Source organism: Gossypium hirsutum, chromosome D06 (genome assembly GCF_007990345.1).
Source record: "Gossypium hirsutum isolate 1008001.06 chromosome D06, Gossypium_hirsutum_v2.1, whole genome shotgun sequence".
NCBI classification, from domain to species: Eukaryota; Viridiplantae; Streptophyta; class Magnoliopsida; order Malvales; family Malvaceae; genus Gossypium; species Gossypium hirsutum.
This window is the reverse complement of record NC_053442.1, coordinates 14,075,048-14,098,674: the sequence shown is the minus strand read 5'-3', so window position 1 is coordinate 14,098,674 and position 23,627 is coordinate 14,075,048. Positions and strand designations below refer to the sequence as shown.

Here is a 23,627-nt window from a genome sequence, read left to right as displayed (position 1 = left end):
CAAAGACTTGCTACAAAAGAGGTTAGACTAGCTAAACTGATTTGCAATATTAAGAAGATACCTTGAGAAGCAGCGGACCAATATCGTATTCAAGTTGTTCGACTAGAAAAAAGAGATTCAGATTTGACTTGAAAAGAAGAAACCAAATTGATTTTAAAAAATAATAAAAAATACCAAAAAGAAATAAAAGAAAAATAATTAAGCACAAAGAATAAAGATCCAAAACAATAAATAAAACAAAAATTAAAAAGTGGAAGATAGATTAAATAAACTAATGGATAGATAGATAAGTGCCCAATTGAAACTTTTGAGAGATAAACCCCAACAAATTCAATTAATGGCTCTAATCAACCCTCCAATAAATAATCATTGGAAAATTGAATGATAAAGAATGAATTCCCACGATTCCTTGAAGAAAATCGAGAAGAAAAACTGCTTGCTTCTAGAAATTACAAGAAAACAATTTTGCACAAAAAAAAATTAACTCCCAGAGTTGAAAGTTTTATTAATAAAAAACTAATGTGTTTTTAATAGAAAATGAAGAGGCTTTTATATAGGCTAACTAATTATATCAAAATAAAATCTCAAGTATAATGAAACTCTAATTAATTTAAATAAAAAGTAGTTTTAAACTGAACTTTCTTGTTGACTAAGAAACATAAAACTCCTAAACAACTTAAAATACTTCAAAAATATCCAAAATTCAAAATAAATAAATAAATAATAAAACCTAATAAATACAATATTGGGTATATATGATAAAAATTAAGCCTAAAAAATGAACTCAATATGATTTAAACTCGAATTAAATCTCTAAACTCATAATTTCTATAATAATCCCGTCCAAAAATTCTGCTCGTGTAGTCTTCACTAAAATGGTCATAACTTGAGCTTCCAAACTTGAAATCAAGTGACTCAAAGTGCGTTTCGAAGTCAAGAGCTCTTTAAACGCTATGTAGACATCTCAGCCTAGAAATGCCTGGATCTCATCCAAAAATTCGTCATAGGTCGACTGATCTTCCAAACTTGAAAATTAATAGATTAGTTGAATTGACTTTAATAAATTTCTCCTATCTGAGCATGTATCATAAGGTTGTTGTTGGTAAGGGGAATCTTTTCTTGTTGCTGCTATGAAGTTTTTTCTTTTCTTTTTAGGAAACCTGAATAAAATTTTGCTCGTGTTTGAGCTCGTTCGATGAACCTCTAATGTATTGAATATGTTTAATTGTTTAATGATGGATTCTCTTTTCCATATTTTAAAGTGTTATCTCTTCAGATCTGGAGAGTTCTTTTGATTATTTGTTGTCATGTTGATAAGTTTTGCCAAAAAGCCAAAGGGGGAGATTGTTGAGTCCTTAGTTGTTCAAAATTTTGAAGCTACGGTTGTTGTTCGAACACGTCTTTGAACTACCTATTGGAACACTCTGTGTCATGCCTTGTTCTGACATCTGTTTGGACAAATTGTTAGGACTATAGTTTGAACATTTGTTTTGGACAGCCTAAGTATAGTATAAGGTTGAGTTTTTTAATTTAATCTTTATAATGTGTTACATTTTTATGTAAATAATCCTTAAGCCATGTTTTAATTTAATCAATGTTGTTGATCAGATTTAGGAGAGGAGGAAGCGAAAGTATCCACAATCTCATCTCGAAGCCTTATCTTTATCTTTTTTTTACTTGGGGCCAAGCTATTTTACTTGGAATTGAAAACTTTGTTTGAAATTCAAAATGGGATGTTTTTTCTTGGATAATGTCGCAATTCAAATGATGATTTTATCTACACAAAGTTACTTGGCTGTAATATTTTGCCAATAAATAGGAAGCAACTATGCATGTACCAATGCATCATTGAGTGAGTGCTTTTGTTTCATTTGTTTGTGTAATTTTTGTTTGTTTTCATTTATACTTTGCATTTTTTTAAAAAATAATTGAAGGTTAAATTTAATTAAAAAAATAAAGATCAAATTATCAAATTTTTAAGAAATTACAATAAGGAAAGAAATAGTTAAGGCATCACGTTTTTTATGGCTTTCTTGTAGGACCTGAAAATATAAGTCAATGAATGGATGGAGCAAGTATGAACTGAAGTGCTTCATGTGTGGTTACTACTTGGTAGCCATGTTCACATGGAAGGGTTGTCCCATGATTGAAGGTGGCATTTTCCACCAGGTCAGTGCTCAAATTTCTTTGAAAATCTACTAAATTCAGTATTCTTGCCATTTTCTCTTATTTTTCCGTTAATTTTCACCTCTATTTCTACACCAACAAAAATAGTTGAACCTATTGGATGCTATTTTTTCCGTCAATGTTGATCTCTACTACAATTTGAGCCTTTTATCTCGTCAACATCAAGAAAAATGCTAGAAATTTAGTTTAATTTTGAATTCTACAATCCCCCTTTTTTCCCCTTGTGACCTTTTTCACTCCATTTTTCCATCATTACGTTTGTTGTTCCACAACTAATGTTAGTGTAAATTTCTAGTGAAGAAAATCTAATACACGAATGAAACTCGAACAGAAAAAGAAAAAAATAGGACAAGAATTCAAACCGTGTATCAAGTCATTATTTTTAAGGTTATATTCGCCTCCACCTATCTTCGGTGTGCAAATGAGTTCTAAGCAAATTAACCTCAAGGATACAATAAAGCCAATGATTATTTTCGTTTTGCACTGACGAGAATAGTCCACTACGTACTGAACAATGTATAACAAAAACTCAATTTTTACAAAGGATTTCTGCAGTAATACTTTATAGATAATCTAATAATATTAGAAAAATGAAGGAAGGAAAAAAAGAATATTAGAATTTGTTGGTGTGTTTTTCAAATGTAATTAAATAGGAATTTTCATGTCTCTTCATAGAGACATCTTTCATCTAGTTATCTTTTTGAATAATAATGTCTTTAAAATAAACACATAATTATTTATTTAATATTATAACTATTCAAATAATATTATTTAAATAGTTATAATTCTTTTTCAAAAAATCAAATAATATAACTTTTAATTAATTATACCTATCTATTTATAATTATTGAAACACTATACAGATTTAAAAATTTTCGAACAACTAAATAATATGACTTGATAATTTCTTCCCAAGAAAAAAAAGAACAAAGAAAAAAAGGTTATATAACTTTCCACTATCCTTCCCTGAAATTGCCTTGTTAGACCAATGACCCATACATGATGTGGGTGGCTTATTTTAGAAGGACTTGACCGTTGACCAGACCCAAAGCAGCCCTTTCCCACTAACCCACCACAGTGCACTCACTCACCACTATAAATACTCACCCATTACTTCTCAAACTCACCACTTCAAACCACAAACTAGCTCTCATTTTTACATTCTTCACTGACCCTTTCTCACCAGAAATTATTTTCCTCCTTTTTGGCAATGGCTACTGCTGAGTTTGGCCTTTCAGAAAATGGTTGCTGTGTCTCTTCAACTCATTTGCACTGGAAAAAGGCTGCTGATGCCCTCCACTGCTCCCATTTCAACGAAGTTACTCAAATGGTGTCACAATTTGCGGAAGCTAATACTGTTGAAATTCAGGGCACTACCTTTACGGTGGCTCAGGTCACGGCCATTTCTCATCGAAACCAAGTGATGGTTTCACTTGATGAGTCCACTGCTCGAGACCGAGTGGCAAACAGTGCTAACTGGGTTACTAATGTTGGCACATAATTAAATTAACCTTGCACAAATAAATTATGAAAAGTTAGAAGAGTGAAGAGACTTGAATATGAAAAGTGAAAAAACTTGAATATGAATAGTGAAGAGACTTGAAGATGAAAAGTTAAGAAGACACACACATGCATGAATAGTCACAACTCCTAGCATATAGTGATATAGATGAATAGTCACTTACAACTCCTATATAAAGAGTTGTATGTGATGAAGAATTACTAACTTTGTGTGCTTGAAATAAAAGATTATTTGAAAGAATTTTTTCATACAAATTTTATTTCTCTTCTCCATTATATTCTTTATCATTTTCTTTGTTTTATTTCTCCAAATATTAATCATTCAACTACAACTAACAACATCTCCCGTGGCACAGACACTTATGGAGTCACCACCGGTTTCGGTGCTACATCTCATCGGCGCACCACTAAAACTGCTGACCTCCAAGCGGAGCTTATAAGATTCTTGAACGCCGGAGTGATCGGGAAAGAAAATCTTCCGACGAGTTATTCCAAGGCAGCTATGCTTGTGCGTGCCAATACGCTTATACAAGGTTATTCCGGCATCCGTTGGGAGATACTTGAAGCAATGGCTGAGCTTATGAATCAAAATTTGATCCCAAAACTGCCTCTAAGAGGAACTATCACAGCATCTGGTGATCTTGTCCCATTATCTTACATTGCAGGGTTGTTGACAGGCAGACATAACTCCAAGGTTGTCACCCTTGAAGGTGAAGAGATCGAAGGTATCGAAGCTTTAAAAAGAGCTGGAATTGGTTCTCCTTTCGAGCTACAAGCAAAGGAAGGTTTAGCTCTTGTGAATGGAACGGCTGTTGGTTCAGCTGTGGCTGCAACAGTTTGTTTCGATGCCAATCTTTTGGCTCTCCTTTCGGTGATTCTTTCTGCTTTGTTCTGTGAAGTTATGCACGGCAAGCCAGAGTTCACTGACCCCCTCACTCATGAGCTCAAGCACCATCCTGGCCAGATTGAATTGGCTGCTATCATGAAGTTTCTTTTAGATGGAAGTGATTATATGAAAGAAGCCAAAATCAGGCATGAGAAAGACCCTCTTACAAAGCCTAAACAAGACAGGTATGCAATTAGAACCTCTCCTCAGTGGCTTGGACCACAGATCGAAGTTATTCGCCACGCAACGCATTCGATCGAGAGGGAAATTAATTCCGTTAACGATAATCCATTGATCGATGTAGACCGGGACATTGCTCTCCATGGTGGGAATTTTCAGGGAACCCCTATAGGTGTCTCCATGGACAATCTCCGAATCGCCATTGCAGCTATCGGGAAGCTCATGTTTGCTCAATTCTCTGAGCTTGTTTGCGATTACTACAACAACGGTTTGCCTTCGAATTTGAGTGGCGGCTCTCATCCGAGCTTAGACTATGGATTCAAAGGAGCAGAGATCACCATGGCAGCATATTGCTCCGAGCTCCAATACCTTGCAAATCCCGTCACGACGCACGTACAAAGCGCCGAACAACACAACCAAGACGTGAACTCCCTTGGCCTGATTTCAGCTAGAAAAAGTTCAGAAGCCATTGAAATACTAAAGCTCATGTCCTCAACGTTTATGGTGGCACTTTGCCAGGCTATTGATTTGAGACATTTGGAGGAAAACATGAGAGAAGTAGTGAAACAAGTGCTTCTCCAAGTAGTAAAGAAAACACTCTACATCGCAGAAGATGGATCACTGCTTGAATCACGTTTTTGTGAGAAAGGACTGTTACAGGTTATTGAACACCAACCAGTTTTCTCCTATCTCGATGACCCCATGAATCCTTTATATACCCTTTTGCCTAAACTACGACAAGTGCTTGTTGAAAGGGCTCTCAAGGATTGTAAAGGCGATGAAAATGGGTTTTCAATATTCAAAAGGATCCCAGTTTTCATAGAGGAACTCAAGGAAAGACTGGAAGAAGAGTTACCGAAAGCAAGAACGAAATTTGGAAATGGAGAGTTTGGGATTGCTAATAGGATCGAAAAATGCAGGAGTTATCCGATATATGGATTTGTAAGGACTGAAATTGGAACTCAGCTTCTTATTGGTGAAAAAAGGGTGAGTCCAGGAGAGGATATAGAGAAAATTTATGAGGCCATTAATGAAGGGAAACTAGGAGCTGTTTTGATGAGGTGCTTAACTAATTGGCAACCATAAGCTGGCTCGCTGTAGTTATATTTGATTTGCATTGTATTATCGTAACCTCTATATTTCTGGGTTACGTAGCTTGTCTTATTAGTATTTATGAAGTTAATAATGGAAATTTGAGATTTTTCTGATTTATTCATGCATTTTAGAAACTTGTGTTGGAACAATGGCAGCAACAACCAAACAATGAAACACTAAGAGCATAAGCTCTTCAAACAGCAAGCAGAAACACAAAGCATCAAGAGCATAAGCTCTCGGTTAACAGGCAGAAAAAAGAAAAAGAAAGAACAATGGCAGCAGCTCTTAGAAAAAGAACAAAACAGAAAACAAAGGAGGAAGAAGCAAAAACAATTTACTTGCTCACAAACGTGCAGCAACGGAGCTAATGGCTGATAGCTCATTCAGCTCATTCATTCAACTAGAAAAACAACATATATATAATCAAATACATCACCAAATACTACCGACTACCACTAGTTTTACTTTGAAACAAGTAAAACTTAACTTGCACACAAGCTGATTATGTCAATCAGCACCTAAAAACATCAAAACAATACCAACTTAGTTCATTTTCAACTAAGTAGCTTAACAAAGAAACTAAAGAGAAAACCTTGCTGTTACAGCAAGTATACGTGCTGCAGCATGTCATCAAGCTGCATGCACTTCAAACAAAACATGTAACAGCAGCATGGTTGGCCAATTTCAACAACTTGGAGCCGTACTTAGCTATGGTATCAGTATTTCATATGATTATATAAGCAGAGTCTCATAAACTAACGTGAATGCCGCATATTAATAGAAGCTTCCAAACACACTTAATTTGACCCCATGCATCATTAACATCGTCGTCCATGTACGCCACTATCCACTTCTTGTTTTCCTGGTCTGTTTCCACTCTCAATGGTGGCTTATTTTTTTTTAATTACACCAAACTTTGATGGTTGATTCTTGATCCAGAATCAAACAGTGGAGATATATGAAAAAGAAGAAAAACATAGACACTTGAAGAAGAAAGGAAAGTTATTTCAATTTTGAGGGGCAAAAGAGAAGGAAACAAAAATGGAAAAACGGGTATCAACTATCAAATGCGGCTCCGAGACTCCTCTCCATGTTTCCTCCATGCTAGGCCACCTCAGTTTCGTCCAACAGCTTCTGAATCTTAACCTCTAATTGGTTTTCGAGTTGGATTCCCATGACTACTCTGCTCTTCACCTTTCTGCAGCAAAAGGTTATCTTGAGATAGTCAAAGGTTGGTCAAGGTGGACACTGAGACGTCCAGGTGAGAAATCAAAATGGGTGGACGCCACTCCACCTGGTAGCCACCAAGGGCAGGGTTTAAGATAGTGCGTGAGTTGGTTTGAGCTTGGCCTGAGTCCGCTCGGGTGGTGACTGAACGAGATGAAACTGCATTGCACTTGTGTGTTGGAAGTAATAGGCTGGTGAGTCTGTTCTTACATTTTGAGCATAGACGAGACAATAAATTAGACTCCTTTTATAAAATGTAATACATTAAATCTTTGAAACCTAAAAAATATAAAATATTTATAGTAAAAAATTGAAAGCCCACATTTAATTAATTTATTTTAACTTAAAATTTTCTCTTCACATTAAAAACTGAAAAAATATTCTTTTTTACGAGCCTTTGGTCTTGGACGGGTCTTGGACGACAGCACTCTGGGCCTTATCTGCTGGCGAGCTTGAAGAGTTTGATTGAAGAGATTGGAAGAGATGATGATAATGAAATGGTGAATCACAAGGATTGTGAAGGGAACACTTTGTTACATATTGCTGTTGCCAAGAAGCTGATTGAGGTATGCTTTCTTTTCATTTCAATCTTATTGGTTTAAGCAATGTGAATAATATCCAAAACCTTTGGTTCAATTGTATTTCATTTGATAAAAATGTCACTGTAACAATTTTGCAGATCATAAAGTTCTTGCTTACTATTCCTGGACTGGATATAAATGCAATGAATAAGAATGGCTTCACAGCATTAGATACTTTGAACAAAGTCCCAGAGATTTGGGAGACATGGAAATTGAATCTATTCTCAGAGATGCTGGAGTTTTAAGTTCAAAGGATCGGCATGTAATTGCAGTTAAATGGATTCCAAGTCCATCAAACATTCCAAAGATACCAAAGTCTCTGGTCTCAAATAAATCCAAAAAATCAGAAACCAATTCAAGGATGCCGATAAGAAAGAAAGAACACACTGATTGGCTTAGTAGGAAGCGAAGTGCATTAATGGTGGTATCATCATTGATCGCAATGGTGGCGTACCAAGCTGCAATAGCCCCTCCAGGGGGTGCTTTGCGAGCAGACGAAACAGTAGATGAGAAAGGGAACCCTTTGAAGCACTGTCGGAAAGCTGGAACTGCAGTTATGGCATACAACCAGGGTATTGAATATGGTTAATTTATGATCTTCAACACGCCTTCTTTTCATCTCTAAGCTTTATCCTCCAGCTTGTTAGTGGGCTACCGATAAAGAGACGAGGATAGATGTGGATTCAAATGGTTATCACGTGGATTGCCATAAATGCTCAAGTGATAACTTACTTTAGATCTCTAAGACACATGTCACCGGACACTGCTGTAGGTATGCTTCATGATGTAACTCATATATCGGTGTTGCCATATATGGTTGGGTATTATGGGGGTTGTTTTCACTGGGAATGTATACGAAGTGTTTTTAGAACTTGTTTAGTAGTGTTTAAAAAAATTATTTTCAGTTTTAAAACTATTTTTTTTTTAAAAATTGTGTTAAACAAGCTATTTTTAGCTAAAATTTTAACTTTTTATTTATCAAAAACACTTTTGGTACTTAATTATTTTTTCACCTATCCATTAACATAATTCTTTCTCTGTTTTTTTTCTTAGTACTTGGGCTTTGGTGGTATTTATCATGCACTTCTAGGACCTGAAACTCTTGAAGAATCTTTTCCATTTTTCGGTTATGTATGGAAAGATAGAAATAAAATGACCACAATTTTGGGTATTCACTTAATTTTGCTAGGTATAGGTGCTTTTCTTCTAGTATTCAAGGCTCTTTATTTTGGGGATCACAAATGTGTTAAAATTATTAATTAAAAATAAAAAATATTTTTTTAAAATAATACAAATGTGTTAATATCTAATTATAAATATTTAATGATTATATTTAAATATTTAAAATATAATTTATATATTCTAATTAAATTTTACAAATAATTAATATTTATTATTTAAAAATATTTAAAATTTATATTTCATATATTAAAATATTTTCAATAAGTTATAATAAAATTTTTTTATATTCTAACTAAAATATAATAATATTAACTAATTTGAACATTATTTAAATACATATTTGTTATTTGATAATAATATATTTAAAATGAACATTTTATTTCTCAAAAATACTTTTTGACAGCAATGCTAAACATTCAAATTTTAAACCAAACTTTTTCAAAAGTATTTTTCAAAAATATTTTTCAAAAATATTTTTTCACAACACTTTTCAAAAGTATTGCTAGACTAACACTTAAAAAGTATGAGGTTATTAAGGGAAAAGCGCAGAATCCTTCCGCTGATGAAGTTGACAATGACGATGAAGATGTCTGAGATGACAGTACATTGATTTAAGCTCTGTGTTCACTAATTTCAGATTTTTGGGATCATTTCTTTTTCTTAGTTTCAAGTGAGCTTTTAAAGAATCAAGCCAGATAACCCATTCTGATTGCAAATTTGAACGTGGCACCACCATTTGGCGCACCCCAAGGCAACAGCATGAAGAGAAAAAACTGAAAGATTGGTTGAGGAGACCAATAAGACAACACAATTGCACTAAATAAGACATGAGTTACACCATACATTCTTGATCACAAAAATATATAAATTTACAAGACCAGAATGAAAATGTAACCTCACCTTTGCTTTAGTGTTGAATTGAACACTCAAAATAAATACAAGAAAATCTCCACAAGCAGAACTTACCAACCATTTCTAATCTCAGAGTTGTATACAGTGGCTCACCAACAGTCACACCATATTTAGCAGCAGTCATCCTTTCGAGCAGACTACAAAGCACGAACAACTCATCGCAATCTGATAGTTTCATTGTGGATTATAACATCAGGATTTCGAATATGTCGATTGGGAGCTGCCAAGTCTTTCCATTTGGCTCCTGTACCATGAATACCGGACGAGATGCTCCACAAAGTGTCACCTGAATGAACCTTTGTTGTTGAAGGGGTTGAAGATTTAGAAGCAGCATTGGACTTCAGAAACGGATGTTTATTGCTCTTTCCCATTCCATTGGCAAGCAACCAACGAGAACCAGACTTTTGTTGGGTTGTGCTACCCCAAAGTTTTGTCCTGCCAGGCTCAGTCTTCACACCTGCAACATGGACTTCAGTGATTCTGAATTGAGGAATCACTTCCTTTTGGGAAGCTTTTTCTTCCTTCATATCCTCCATTTTTGCCTCCTTCAAAGCAGACTCAGAATCATCATCCTCTTGATTGTTATTCTTCAAAGCAGACGATACAGTACAGTATATCTTAATATTTGGCTTTGGTGGGAAAAATAGTCTCTCCACTTGAATCAGAGCAAGCATTGGTGCACCAACTGGCTCATAGTTTCTTATAGGATTGCGGAGTTGCACCATAAATGCAACTGTGAAGTTATTCCCAAACAAACCACACTTTTTACCCCGTCCTTTCTCTGCCTTTGACCCTCGGCTTATCAAGCCTAACGATGTAGCACGATGAGCAGCAAGGATTTTAGAAGTTTGCTGACTTGGTTGATCTTCATCACCAATATCCCCACAATCAAGTCTTATCCATTCATCAAGTGTCAGTGACAGACCCATCAATCCGTCAACATCCTCACCACTGTCTTTTATGTCCAACAACTGCAACCCAGCAGTACCCTCCAGACCAAGGCATCCAGTAATATCAAACCCCTTACCCTTAAGAGCCAAAATTTCTCCAATAGACTGTGCACAGATGTTTGAAGGTGCATCCTCATCTGACATGCCCGATTGAATTCTCAACCCTTCCATCATGAGTGCTTCAATCTTATCCATTGCCAGTGGAGCAAGATCTTCAAGGGATACATAATCCAAATCCATCTTATTGACAGAGGATGAACTAAGCTTGTTAGAACTGCGTCCAGGTGATCTTTTAATTCTCTTTTGCCTGCTAGACATATTTTGCCCAACCTCAAAATCATGCTGCAACCGATACTGCCTGCGTAGAAGAAGCAATAGTATATAATGTAAGAACGATTTCCAAAACAAAATTTATGAAAGATATAAATGGCAGGAAACAAATAAAAAATGGAGTTACAAACCTCTCTGATACCTCGAGAGTGGAGGCAGCTTCCCATGCAACTTGCTGCATTGTCTTACCAGTTATATCCTCCAAAGGCATCAACTTATTTGCCTGCATGGAGAGCTTTTCGATCCCAATTGAGGCCAGTTGCTTAAGTATGTCCATTATATCAGAACCCATTTCTGCAGGTACCACAACTGGACTAGACACTTGCATGATCAGGTTCCCACCACTTTTAGAATTTCTGAAAAGTGAGGGATTCATAGATCGTAAAAACCCTCCATTCTTTGTCTGAAGTAATGGACCTAGATCATCTCCAAGAGGGGGCAATTCAAGTGGCTCTCCAGGAGGCAATTTAACTGGACTTCCAAGCCCAAAAGAAGAGGCAGGTGGAGAATGCTGAAAAGCCTTCTCATTCAATCCCCATTCATGCATTAAAGCCTCTGTCTCCAAGTCTTCCAAAACTTTAGCCCTCACTTTGATCCTCCCATTAGTTTCCATCTGATAGTCTTGCACAGCATCTTGAACAACAGATGACATATCCAAACCCTCAGTCAAGCTCCCCGAAGTTGAGATGTCAAAGCCACATTCTAGTTCCTCCCCATCAGCCATTTCAAAATCAAATAAAGAACAACCACCGGCTAGGGTCTCTTTCTCAAATTGCCTTAGTAAACGCTCCCTTGGTGATTCAGGCTCACTCTCAGAAGTCAAGCTGAATGGACTGTGATCAATTCCAAGCATACTCAAGAACTCACTTGCCACAGATTCAGTAACTCCATCCAAGCTAATTGACTCCGACTTCCTATTTGTTTCATAATTAGCTATATGCTCCATGTAGTCTTCCAAGTCTTCAGTATCAGGAGAATCTAAGGCTGCCTCCAAATTTGTAATTCCATCTAAAGCTAACTCCAACTCTCTCATCAGTGATTCTTTTGAGAACTGGTCATCCTCTTTGGAATCGCTATCTTGCACCAAAAGCGCATCTTCTTGATTAACACAAGTCACCTCATTTAAGGGATGAAGCTCATAGGATTCTTCAGAATTTGCACCCTTGCCAGGATTAATTTCAACAACTTGATAACTTTCTACTTTGGAGTCGGCATCCGCCATGGAAACTTCCTCCAACCTAATCTGTCCCTGTGAAGATAACTCTTTCCCTTTTTCCACAACAGAAAAATCATTATCTTCAGTTTCTTTCTCAATATATTCATTTAATTTAGATGCAACAGAAGATGGAGGTCTAGTGGGCTCAAAATGTTCAATCAACATGTTAGGTTTAGGCTTAGAAGCAATTGAAGCATCATCTGACTTGTATTCATCAAATTTCTGATCTACCACATCGGTGTCTGACTTTGAAATGGGAAAAATTTCATGAAGATCTTTTATCTCCCTCAGAAAGCAAGATAAGGATGTGGTGTTAACCAAACAGGGAAGACTCTCAACATGCTTCATTGTGGCCTGCTGATCATCATGACCAAATTCGGTACCTGCTTTTCTATTCTGCTTCATATCTGATAAAACCAAATAATCGAAACTAACATTCATTATAGCACCCCTGGCCTTCCCTGATAACTTAAAACTTGTCGTCCATTTCCCTGAGCTCTTCTCTTCCTCCAATTCCTCCAATGTGAGTGGAAGCAACCGTGTAAGGTCAACTCGATGCTTCCCCAAATCAAGGTCTGGTGCCCCAAACACAGAAGCATAAAGCAGGAAATGCTTTGCGTTATACTTGGCTGAATTGTGAGATCCGCTTTTAGTACCATACACCGAGCAAGTGTGTGTCAACTTCTCTTCAAATTTAGCAGTTCCATCAAAAACTTTAACGGGTTGAGTCACTAGATCCTCATCCTGCCTCTTCCAATGCACACATAGACTAAGTTCTTTAAAACTGACCGGCAAACCATCAATGGAGTGTACTTGAAGCAAGAAACAACAAGTAAACCTACGGCTTTTATCATTCGAAAATGCTTTCAACGGCTTCCAATTCCAAATGGATTTCTTGTCTTTACGTGATGGGTCCTCATTACTATTCTTAAGGTTTCGTTTTGGTTCCAAAGAGTGGGTTTTCATGACTGATTTGAAACGAGGATTAGAAGCACAAAATGAAGTCATTGGAGGGTTCTTGTCCAAATACAACGCTTTGCTAGTAACTTCAATTTCATTCAACAACTTACCTGGTTTTCCACCATTCTTCCTAGTTTTAACTTTGGACAACATCATCTTTTTATATATAACAGTAATAAAAGAAAATCAGATTAAGCAATAGTAAAAAAATAATATCTTATTTAAAAAGTCATTAAAAAAAAAACTAAATCTAACAGAACACAATGCAATACAAAATAGATGAATTATGTAAAAACCAAAAAAGTTGAATTAAAATAAATTACCAAATTGAGCTTTCCAGAAAGCGAAATTTCCCAATCAGAGGCCTCTCATTTATCCTTTCAATGCATAGTCTCCCATCAGCCTTTGCCTACCCAAATTCAAAATTAAAAAAAAAATCGATTCAACAAAATAAAATTATAAATAACAATCTCAGGAGAAAATGCGAAAAAGAAAAAGAGCTGAAAAGAATAAGGGCCGGGATGTCGAGGTATTACGATGCGAGTTTAAGCGGCTGAGAGACTATTGAGCCGCGCTTGTCTCGGCGGGTGGATGCCCCCTTTCTTCTCTGAATTGCCGCTGCCTTCTTTTCTATCCAACATTTCAAATGAACTACGAACTGACGTTATATTACGGTTATATTTTATAAAATTTATGTTATACATGGGTTTGTTTTTTTTGGACAATTTATACATGGTATTTAATATTTATTTGGTGAACCCTTAATCTCCGTGAAATTTCTCTCCAAAGCTGTACATTTTCTATTTTTCATAGTTACCCCCCTCTCTTTCTATTTTTGAATTGGATTTACTTTATTTAAACTTAGTGATGCCAAAACTCGATCTCATTATGGATTAAACTTAGGTTGAAGACATTTTCTTTTAATGGAGATGGACGGTAAAGCATTATCGTTATAGTAAATGCTGACTATTTTGTAATTTTATTTTATACTTTAAAATATTTTGTTTATGGATTTTAAGTATTTGGGTTTGAGTTCCATCATCTTAATCTTAATAGGTGAGACTCACTTTCACCATGTGCATATACCATATGTGAGTTTTGTTCAATTTTTTAAATTCTGTCCAAGTCTTTATCCGTTGTACTTTATACTGGTTAAATTTTAGATTATAATTAACGTGACATTCATAGATGTAAATATTTTTAAAATTCATGCAAAAATAAAATGGAAGTGGAAATATAACACCTGTCACCTCTGGCTTAATTCAGGTTAGAAAGTTTATGGCTTCAACTCTTCTTTAATTAGCAAAGAAATTGAATGAGTTTGAGTGAAAATGTCAAGTAGCAAAAACCCATCACTTTGAGAGTGGAATTAAGTCAAGTAATGAAGTGTTAGAAAGTTAGAATCGTTTCATGCTTTCATAGTTTTCTTGAATACTTGGATGCTTTATAATGATGGTTTCATGGTAACTTGGTTTTGGTATTAGTGTTTTTGCGAAACCTGAAGCAAAGTTAAGTAAGCAAGTTTTGATAAGCTTGGAGTCTTGTTTTGTGTTCTACAACCTTTAAGGGTGTGTTTATTTGCTTAGAAATTTAATTAGATTTTAAGAAAAGTTAAATGTTGAGAATTTGGAAATTCATTGATGATACGCTTAAGTATGAAACAAAGAGTAATAAAAGACTAAAAATAGTATAAATATAGAAAAAAAATGGATGTTAAAGTAGATAAATATTTAATTTATAGTATTTCAAAGGTGTGAAATGACTTTATGATAACTGTGTGTTAATAAATTGAAATAGAACCGTAAAAGTTATATGTGGGTAAATGTATTTGGATGGAAAGATTGTAAAGTAATCTTAATTGTTCTAAGGAAACGAATGCAAAATTTCATATCCAGGTTACAGTGCCCTTGTAAACTAGATAAGAAATTAGTTGGATGGATATGGCATGCCATATGATTATCGTAACAATATAGCATCATTGTATGGGATCATAGTGTTCTAGATAGTGCTTTGCTCTCTAAAGAGTTGGTTGGATATGTATTGAACTATGTGTTTCACCAATTGTTTCATGTATATATATATTGGCACTACATGCCTATTACAAGAGTGGAATTGACGTTTCGACATTTAATGCCCTACTTGGAGAGTTGGGTGGTAACTATGGTGTTTATCTATAACACCTTTCGCCCGACCTGATTGTCGGGTCCGAGCTACAGAACATTACATTCGTTGTCGAAGCAAAAACAAACAATTTTGCAAATTTCAACCAATCATTCATGTAAATAAGTATCATTCACATTCAAATATGCAACACAATCATTTTCGGGTCCTACACGAGCTTATGAAAGCTCTTTTACTAACCCGAGCCTAAATTAGGACCAAATTATAAAGTTTTGAAAATTCTCAGACTAATGCCACGACTTCATAATTCCCACGTCACAACATCGTCAACTCAATGAGTTACGTCGCAACGTCAAGCATCTCTATGTCGTGACACCACTCACTGTCGAGCCATGTTGCAACATCGAGGATTCAAGGTCGCGATGTTGCCTCTGTTTTGGCATAAATCACATTGCTACCTATTTCAAGTCATCAGCCAAACATATTTGAACTTTCATTTAAGTTTGCTAACTTCAAATTCACATCAATTAACCAATTCAAACAAAACATAACATTAACTAACTAGGCCAAATCACCAATTACCACATTTTACAATTCATGATTCACAAAACTTAATCACCTATTGAACTTCAATATTCCAAGCCCTACTTCTACCATTACATGATCATATGTTTCATTTAAAAACTTAAGGTATTTAAATAATTTAGGTCCATAAGTACAATTGGCATTTATCATATTCAAACCAAGCATCAACTTAGCCAAATGATAAACTAGAAAGTGCAAACACAAACATTACCAAAACCACATCCTTAGTACATACATTATGTTAACAATTCAAATGGCATATTGATCCTATATACATGCCATAACATTATAGATAAAATGAGCATACCTTTATCGATTTGATGATAGTGTGAGCTTTTCTCTAATCTAACTTGGGAGTTCCGTAAGGTGATGATCTATAAGGGAAGGAAACAACTAGAGTAAGCATATAGAATGCTTAGTAAGTTCAATTGAAAAATATTATACTTGCCTTGTTCTTATTTAAGCATGAAAGCAAACCTTAGTTTCGCATAATGTTGGCTAGTACAAGGCATTCAAACATCAACAAGGTGAGCTTAAACAATGTATAAGATCATCAAATGTTACATGTAACTTTGGCATACCAATTTATATTACTTTCTTATACTTATCACAATGACATATTCAATTAACAAATCATAAATCTATGTCAAGCATACATGAATACAAACAATCACCTTTTTCCACCATCAATTATATCAAAGCATCAATTACAACCAAATTTATTCTGTAACACCTCTGGCTTGTTCCCATCACCGAGATCGAGTTACGGAATGTTACAATATAAAATAGAAAAATTAACAGTCAAATTATAGTAACTTCAATCATATCAAGCATTCAATATTATTTTAAACATTTTTAAGTCTCAAATGAGCTTACAAAAGCTCTAAATTTTACCCAAGAATGAACAAGGACCAAATTCAAAACTTTTCAAAAAGTAGGGAAAATTTTCGAAACAAGGGTCATACGACCTTGTGCCCAAGCAATGTAACAAAATGTGATCATGTAAAACTTGAGTCGTACAGCTGTGTATCCAGACCGTGTAACTCATTGAGGTCGTGTGAGTTAAAACACATATTTTTCTAGAAAATTCACATGACCGTGTGGTTGGGTCGTGTAACCAACTGAGACTGTGTGAAAAACTAAATGACCAAATCTACAGTACTCACACAAGCATGTGGAAAAACCTATATGACAATCAGGAACCGTGTGCTTCTAAAGCTTCCTATTTTCTAGTGGACACACGATCGTGTCACCATCCCGTGTGTAACACATGGCCATGCGGACAGGCTGTGTGGTACAAAATATGTCATTTGGTACATGCTTCAATTTTCAACCTAAAAAGACAAATTCAAAATACAATTTAGCCAATGGTAAACATGTTCAGAATAATCCAAAAACATACCATATCAACCCCTTAATCATCTAATCAATATGCCTCAATGGCACCATCACATATCATGAATCAACTTAAATAATTAATCTCAACTCATGCCGGTTTAGATTATTACCACATATGTGCATTATATGCAATCAAAACATCAAATTCCAACCACCTATAAATGGCCATATTACCAAAACCAACAATGTAAAAATTTGGTATCAATTCCACAACAAAGACTTATATGTACCTTATGTCATTTCCACATCAATACCATTTTCAAAATACACTTAGGAGCATCGTACAATCCACATTCAAAATTCTCTTTATGTCAACAATTATGGTATACCAAAACAACTATACACACATTCATAACTATTACAATCCTCAATACTAAATATCATATAGAGACTAAGGCAATAAGTCTCAAAATCAACATATATATGCAATTACACTTATGTATAAAACATGTAGCCATTCAAGTTGAACCTATACAACCACCTAACTATATGCCATATATAACCGAGACAAAATGATCAAAATTCTACTGAATCGAAAAGAGGATAGTGTGAGCTCCAACATGATCCACTCGACGCGTTAGATAATCAACGATCTACAAAAAAGAAAAGCAAAACAATGGATGTGACACTCTAAACCCGGCCAGGACGGTTCGACCTGAATTTTGAATGTCACATTAGTTGCTGAGGTGACTCTCCATTTAAAACTTTACGAACCACACCAACCAACCATACACACCACACATTTGTGGAGTATTTCATAGAGAAATTAGTCCTAAGTGCATGCTCTTCTAAATTAATTATTTCATTCACATAATTGAAGGTATAGGGCGTACTTTAATACTCGGCGGTATCCCTTAACTACAAAAAAAATCATTAGTTCATTTGATTATCATCACATTAAAATAGTAATAAAACCATCTAGACAAGAAATCAAACAAAAATTAAAACATTTAAATCCCCCTAAAAAATTAAACATTTTGAAATGTCTGTTTACAACCCGTTGATTTTTTTTTAAAAAAAGTCTAAGTCTAATTCTAGTACTAAACCCTTGGAACGACCCACATTTCCTTCACTTTAGAGTTTAAAAGCTCAACACACATACTCTAAAAAAATGCCTTGCGATGATAGATCACTGATTAGCCACCTTCCTTGCTAACCTACGAACTATTTATCTATAAGGTAAAGTAAGAAGTGTGAACTTGGTAAAGCTCGATAAGTGCACAAAGAGTTGCCACAATTAGACATAAAATCCTTAGTTGAAAGAAAACATACTAAATCATGCAACTATGGCATAGCATCAAACATATCACAAAGCAAACACAATGATATATTGGCATAATGTGACATGGAACATATATATAATCAGTAATGCATTGGATAAACGGATCTCTAAACACTCCTCATGACTCATAAAGTCATACGCTATCTGCTCACACTCTCCAAACACACCACGCTATTTACGGTGAATGGAGCTATGCTCGACATTCCCTTATCTCTCCAATGCTATCTCCGGGCTACAATGCCCTAACACATAATAAAAATGGTTAGTACTCAAAATCATATGACATGCCAATGATATCCAATGGTTCCAAATAATCACAATGCCAACATATCCACTTATACACATATTCACTCACCGTTTTATACAAACTTTCACTTGTTAACAACACTTTCTCAACATTTTTAATGCACTCTCAAATGCTATCACAATTGCTCAAAAGAGCCATAATCATATTAAATTCTTTAAGTGTCCATAAAACCAACAAGCACTTATCAATCATTTTCATTTACACATAACACATGCTTAATATTTCACATGATTCACATATCACAATAAACAAGCATCGAATATCATAGTACGTAATTCAAGTAAGAATACTTACTCTTGAAGCATAGATTAGGTTACTGCACAACCTAAGATCCTATTCAACCTTAAGAATCGTGCCTAAGAGCCGCAATCCCAATCACTCACCTTGCAACAGCCCGGTTTTAGCTAAATCAGAACAATGATTTTGGAACCACAAATTTGAGGTTTTAAAATTAGTTTAATATTATTTTTAGCGTTTATGGCATGTCATTATATATGTGTGAAAGTTTCGTGATCTAATTTTATCATTTAATAGCTCAATTTGAGAAAATAGACTCAATCGCGTAAAATGCAAAAGTGGCATTCTATATGTTAAATGTGTTTAATGCTACGATTTATTAAACCAAAGGTCCTTATGATGATATTAGACCCTTGGTTGTGTAAGTTGACATTTATGGACAACCATTATATATATTTAATGTTATTTCATTAAGGTTAATTAGGTAATTTGTGATTTAAGTTTAATTAAATTAAAATGAAACAAAATGGTAGCCATGGATCATCTTTTTGCACCGAATTTTGAAGAAAAAGAAAGCTATCTTCAAGCTTTAGGGTTCGGCACCTTTAATTCTTAATTAAGGTATGAATTTTGTTCGGTTTTTGATGATTTTTATGTTTCTGTGATCGTTGCATCGAGTATTAGCTAGCTCGTGCCCTAATTTTTGAGTTTGTTGATGATTTTGTGAAGTGCCATTGATGCATGCTTAAGCTTTTAAATGTTTGATGGTGAAAAATAGATATTTTTTGATAGATTATCATATTTTGTTAAGTGATTTTTGACAAAAATGTCAAATAGGGATTTATTTGTGAAAAGTGTGGTTAAATGTGTGAATAAATGATAAACATGAGCTGATATGTGCACTAGGAAAGGAAAATTTGACTAGCTTAGGAAGGTATTAAATTGAATGAATTTTGTGTATTTGTGAAATAGGGACTAAATTGAATAAATGTGGAACTTTAGGGGCTAAAGTGTAAAAATGTCCAAATATGTGTTTGTGGACTAAATTGAATGATTTGATGAATAAATGAGTTAATTTTGAATGTATATAGATCAAGAACGAAAGAAGCCAGATTCAGATCGGGGAAAATCAAAGATTATCGAATAGTCGACCCATTCCGTTTATCCCGAAAACAAGGTAAGTTCATAAGTAAATAAATGTTTTTGAATTTAAATGTATATGTTTTATACATTTTTGAATTTGATTAATTATAGATATACATTGCCGAATTTGATTGTTTTATATATTTCTGAATTCGAATTGTTTATAGTTATACATTGTCGAAATTGATTTGCATATAGATATAAGTTGCCTAATTGATTTGTATATGATTGTACATTGCTGAAATTAATTTGTACATGGTTATACATTTTTGAAATTAAATTGTATATGGATATAAGTTGTCGAATTGATTTGTATATGATTATATATTGCTGAATTTAATTTGTACATGGTTATACATTATTGAACTTGAATTGTATATGGATATAAGTTGTCGAATTGATTTGTATATGATTATATATTGCTGAAATTAATTTGTACATGGTTATACATTGTTGAAATTGAATTGTATATGGATATAAATTGCTGAAATTAATTTGTACATGGTTATACATTGTTGAAATTGAATTGTATATGGATATAAGTTACCGAATTGATTTGTATATGATTATATATTGCTGAAATTAATTTGTAAATGGTTATACACTGTTGAAATTGAATTGTATATGGATATAAGTTGCCGAATTGATTCGTATATGGTTATACATTGCTGAATTTAATTTGTATATGATTATACATTGCCGAACTTGATTCGTATATGGTTATACATTATCGATTTTATTTGTATATAGATATACATTGCCGAATTTGGTTCGTATATGAATATATATTGCTTAATTGATTTGAGCATTGGATGACTATTTTCGTGCATGAAATGATTTAATTAAGAAGTCTATAGCTCCGAATGAACCTTAGAAAATGAATTTGATATTGATGACATGATATTAGGACTTCTGAGGTGTGATTTCATGTAAGACCATGTCTGGGACATTGGCATCGTATATGATTTGTATAAGACCCTGTCTGGGACAGTGGCATCGATATGCTTTAACATATAAGGCCATATTTGGGATATGGCATTGTACGAGCTTTATATAATTTCTGTGTGTACTTAACAAATTCGAATGTGAATTTGAGTTGAATGGCTTAGGTACGTATGAGGTTTATATGTTTATTGAAAAAAAAATAAGGTAAGTGAAGTGATTTAATATGGTAATTTGGAATATATGAGTTAAGTGATTTTATTAATGTATGATATTAGCTAAATTTCAACCTATTTTGAATTAAATTATATATGTTCTCGTGTTGAATTAATTGCTTATGACTTACTAAGCTTTCAAACATTATTTTGTGTGTCTTTTTATTATTTTATAGATTTTGAAAGCTAGCTCAAGTTCGGGGACCATCCTGGAACATCGTCACACTTTCGATCGCTATTTCGGTACTTTAAAAGTTTTTACTTTCGACTTATGGCATGTATAGGCTAGTTTCGATATGGTTCTTTTGATATTTATATATGTGGCCATGCGAAAATGGGTTGGTAATGATGTTAATGTTTGTGTATACTCGGTCATAATATAAGCTCATTTTGGGAAGTATGTTTCGTGATATATATGTATGGTGTATTGGTTATATGTTTTGGTTGAGTAACGATTTAGTTGATGGATGTGTTTTTTACTATAATGCATATATTCCCATAAACTAAATTATGTATAAGTGATTGCTTGCATATTGGTTGTTTAGGTATGGTTTGTGATGGCAAAGTACAAATATGTTTTATAATTTATTGGATGGTTATCTAGGTATGGACATAAATGGTATGTTATGCATGAATTGTAATAAATGATCGTGATGAATTATATTTTGTTTGGTAATGCCTCGTAACCCTCATTTGACTACAGATACGGGTTAGGGGTGTTACATTTTATTGGTATTAGAGTTACCGTTTAGTCAGTTCTAGGACTAACGTAGCGCGTGTGAGTCTAGCTATACATGCCATATATATAAGCTGCGATAGTGTGATGATTCCTGACAATTAAAATGTGTTTTTGTATAGTAAATGGATCTCAATAGAGCCGTAGCTGACGGTGTGGAAAGTAATGCACCCGTTCCCACTCAAGGGGCAGTGCAATCTGATTCTAGAATTGTTGCTAGTAGCCACAAATGAGAGGCAATGCAAGCCTTCCTCCAAATGATGAATGAGTGGTTTACAGAGTTCGTTCGAATGAATCTGGCTGTTCAACAACCTTCACCTCCGTAAGTTCCTGTGATACCTCAAGTTACTAATCCGATGTGATTAAATTAGCCTCCGGTTGATGAAATTAGAAAATATGGGGCCGAAGAGTTCAGAGCTAATGTTGATGATGATGCTGAGCAAGCTGAATTCTGGCTTGATAATACAGTTCGGGTGTTCGATGAATATCTTGTACTCCTGATGAATGTATTAAATGTGTTGTATCTTTGTTAAGGGACACTGCATATCACAGGTGGAATACACTAGTATCAGTGGTTCGAAAGGAATGGGTTACCTGAGAGTTTTTTCAGACTGAATTCTGGAATAAATATATCAGTCAGAGATTTATAGATCAAAAACACAAAGAATTCCTTGAGTTAAAACAGGGTCGCATGACAGTGACAGAATATGAACAGGAATTTGTGAGACTCAGCAGATATACCCGGGAATGTGTTTCGACTGAAGCTATAATGTGTAAAAGATTTGAAGACAGTTTCAATGAAGACATTAAGGTGTTAGTCAGGATTCTGAAAATAAAAGAGTTTGTGGTACTCGTCGAACGAGAATGTAAAGCTGAAAAACTTGGGAAAGAGAAAAGAAAAGCTGATTTTGAAGCTAGAGATTCGCGAAAAAGATCATTGAGTAAGTCATTTCAGTTAGCATCAAAGAAGTTCCGAGATGATTTTAGCTATTCAAAGGCTACTGTGGGTTATTCTAGATGAGATCGAGACAGACCACCTGTGAGCTCGAAAGCTACTTCAATTGCTAGTGTTGGAAATGTCAGACCGAATAAACCTGAGTGCAAACATTGCGGTAAATGACATCCCAACAATTGTAAATTGAATGATCGAGCTTGTTTCAAATGTGGATCATTAGATCATTTCATCTGTGAATTTCCTGAGTTGGCCGAGCAAGATACAGTGCAGAATGGGAGGCCGAGTAACATTGCAGCTAGAGGTAGACCACCTAGAAACACGGGTAATGTGAGTGGCAACCAGAGAGGAACTAAAGATACTGCTGTTAGATCTGAACCCCGCGCACCTGCCAGAACTTATGCTATTCGCGCTCGCGAAGAAGCTTCGTCACTAGATGTTATTACCGGTACTTTCACTCTTTATGATATTAGTGTTGTTGC

General features: G+C 34.7%; 3 protein-coding genes across 4 annotated transcripts; 2 read left to right on the top strand and 1 right to left on the bottom strand.

Moving 5' to 3' along the window:
- Positions 1-3,397: 3,397 nt before the first annotated feature.
- LOC121218298 (phenylalanine ammonia-lyase) lies at positions 3,398-3,977 on the top strand. The gene has a single exon (XM_041095336.1). It carries the CDS (start codon positions 3,398-3,400, stop codon positions 3,686-3,688), a length of 291 nt encoding a protein of 96 aa, XP_040951270.1. The 3' UTR covers positions 3,689-3,977.
- Positions 3,978-4,106: 129 nt separating this feature from the next.
- On the top strand, positions 4,107-5,984 carry LOC107901087 (phenylalanine ammonia-lyase-like). Its single transcript, XM_041095335.1, has 2 exons — positions 4,107-4,241; positions 4,374-5,984. Exons 1-2 carry the CDS (start codon positions 4,211-4,213, stop codon positions 5,858-5,860), a joined length of 1,518 nt encoding a protein of 505 aa, XP_040951269.1. The 5' UTR covers positions 4,107-4,210; the 3' UTR covers positions 5,861-5,984.
- A 3,673-nt stretch (positions 5,985-9,657) lies between these two features.
- LOC107901088 (protein PLASTID MOVEMENT IMPAIRED 1-RELATED 1) lies at positions 9,658-14,117 on the bottom strand. 2 transcript variants are annotated; one of them, XM_041095334.1, is made up of 5 exons: positions 13,764-14,117; positions 13,551-13,636; positions 13,338-13,383; positions 11,183-13,235; positions 9,658-11,079 (listed from the first exon to the last, which is right to left on the bottom strand). In XM_041095334.1, the coding sequence occupies exons 3-5, from the start codon at positions 13,381-13,383 to the stop codon at positions 9,927-9,929; spliced, it is 3,252 nt and encodes a 1,083-aa protein (XP_040951268.1). In that variant the 5' UTR covers positions 13,551-13,636; positions 13,764-14,117; the 3' UTR covers positions 9,658-9,926. The 2 variants fall into 2 exon arrangements, with proteins under 2 accessions (XP_040951268.1, XP_016682443.2); XM_016826954.2 differs by having other exon boundaries at positions 11,183-13,383.
- Between the last annotated feature and the right edge of the window lie 9,510 nt (positions 14,118-23,627).

Bases quoted from the DNA above. Each gene is read 5' to 3' on its own strand.
- LOC121218298 (XM_041095336.1), top strand. From the start codon at position 3,398: ATGGCTACTGCTGAGTTTGGCCTTTCAGAAAATGGTTGCTGTGTCTCT.
- LOC107901087 (XM_041095335.1), top strand. From the start codon at position 4,211: ATGCTTGTGCGTGCCAATACGCTTATACAAG. The intron at 4,242-4,373 runs GTTATTCCGGCA...CTTACATTGCAG, and splicing joins TGCCAATACGCTTATACAAG to GGTTGTTGACAGGCAGACAT.
- LOC107901088 (XM_016826954.2), bottom strand. From the start codon at position 13,383: ATGATGTTGTCCAAAGTTAAAACTAGGAAGAATGGTGGAAAACCAGGT. The intron at 11,080-11,182 runs GTTTGTAACTCC...TCTTCTACGCAG, and splicing joins ACTCTCGAGGTATCAGAGAG to GCAGTATCGGTTGCAGCATG.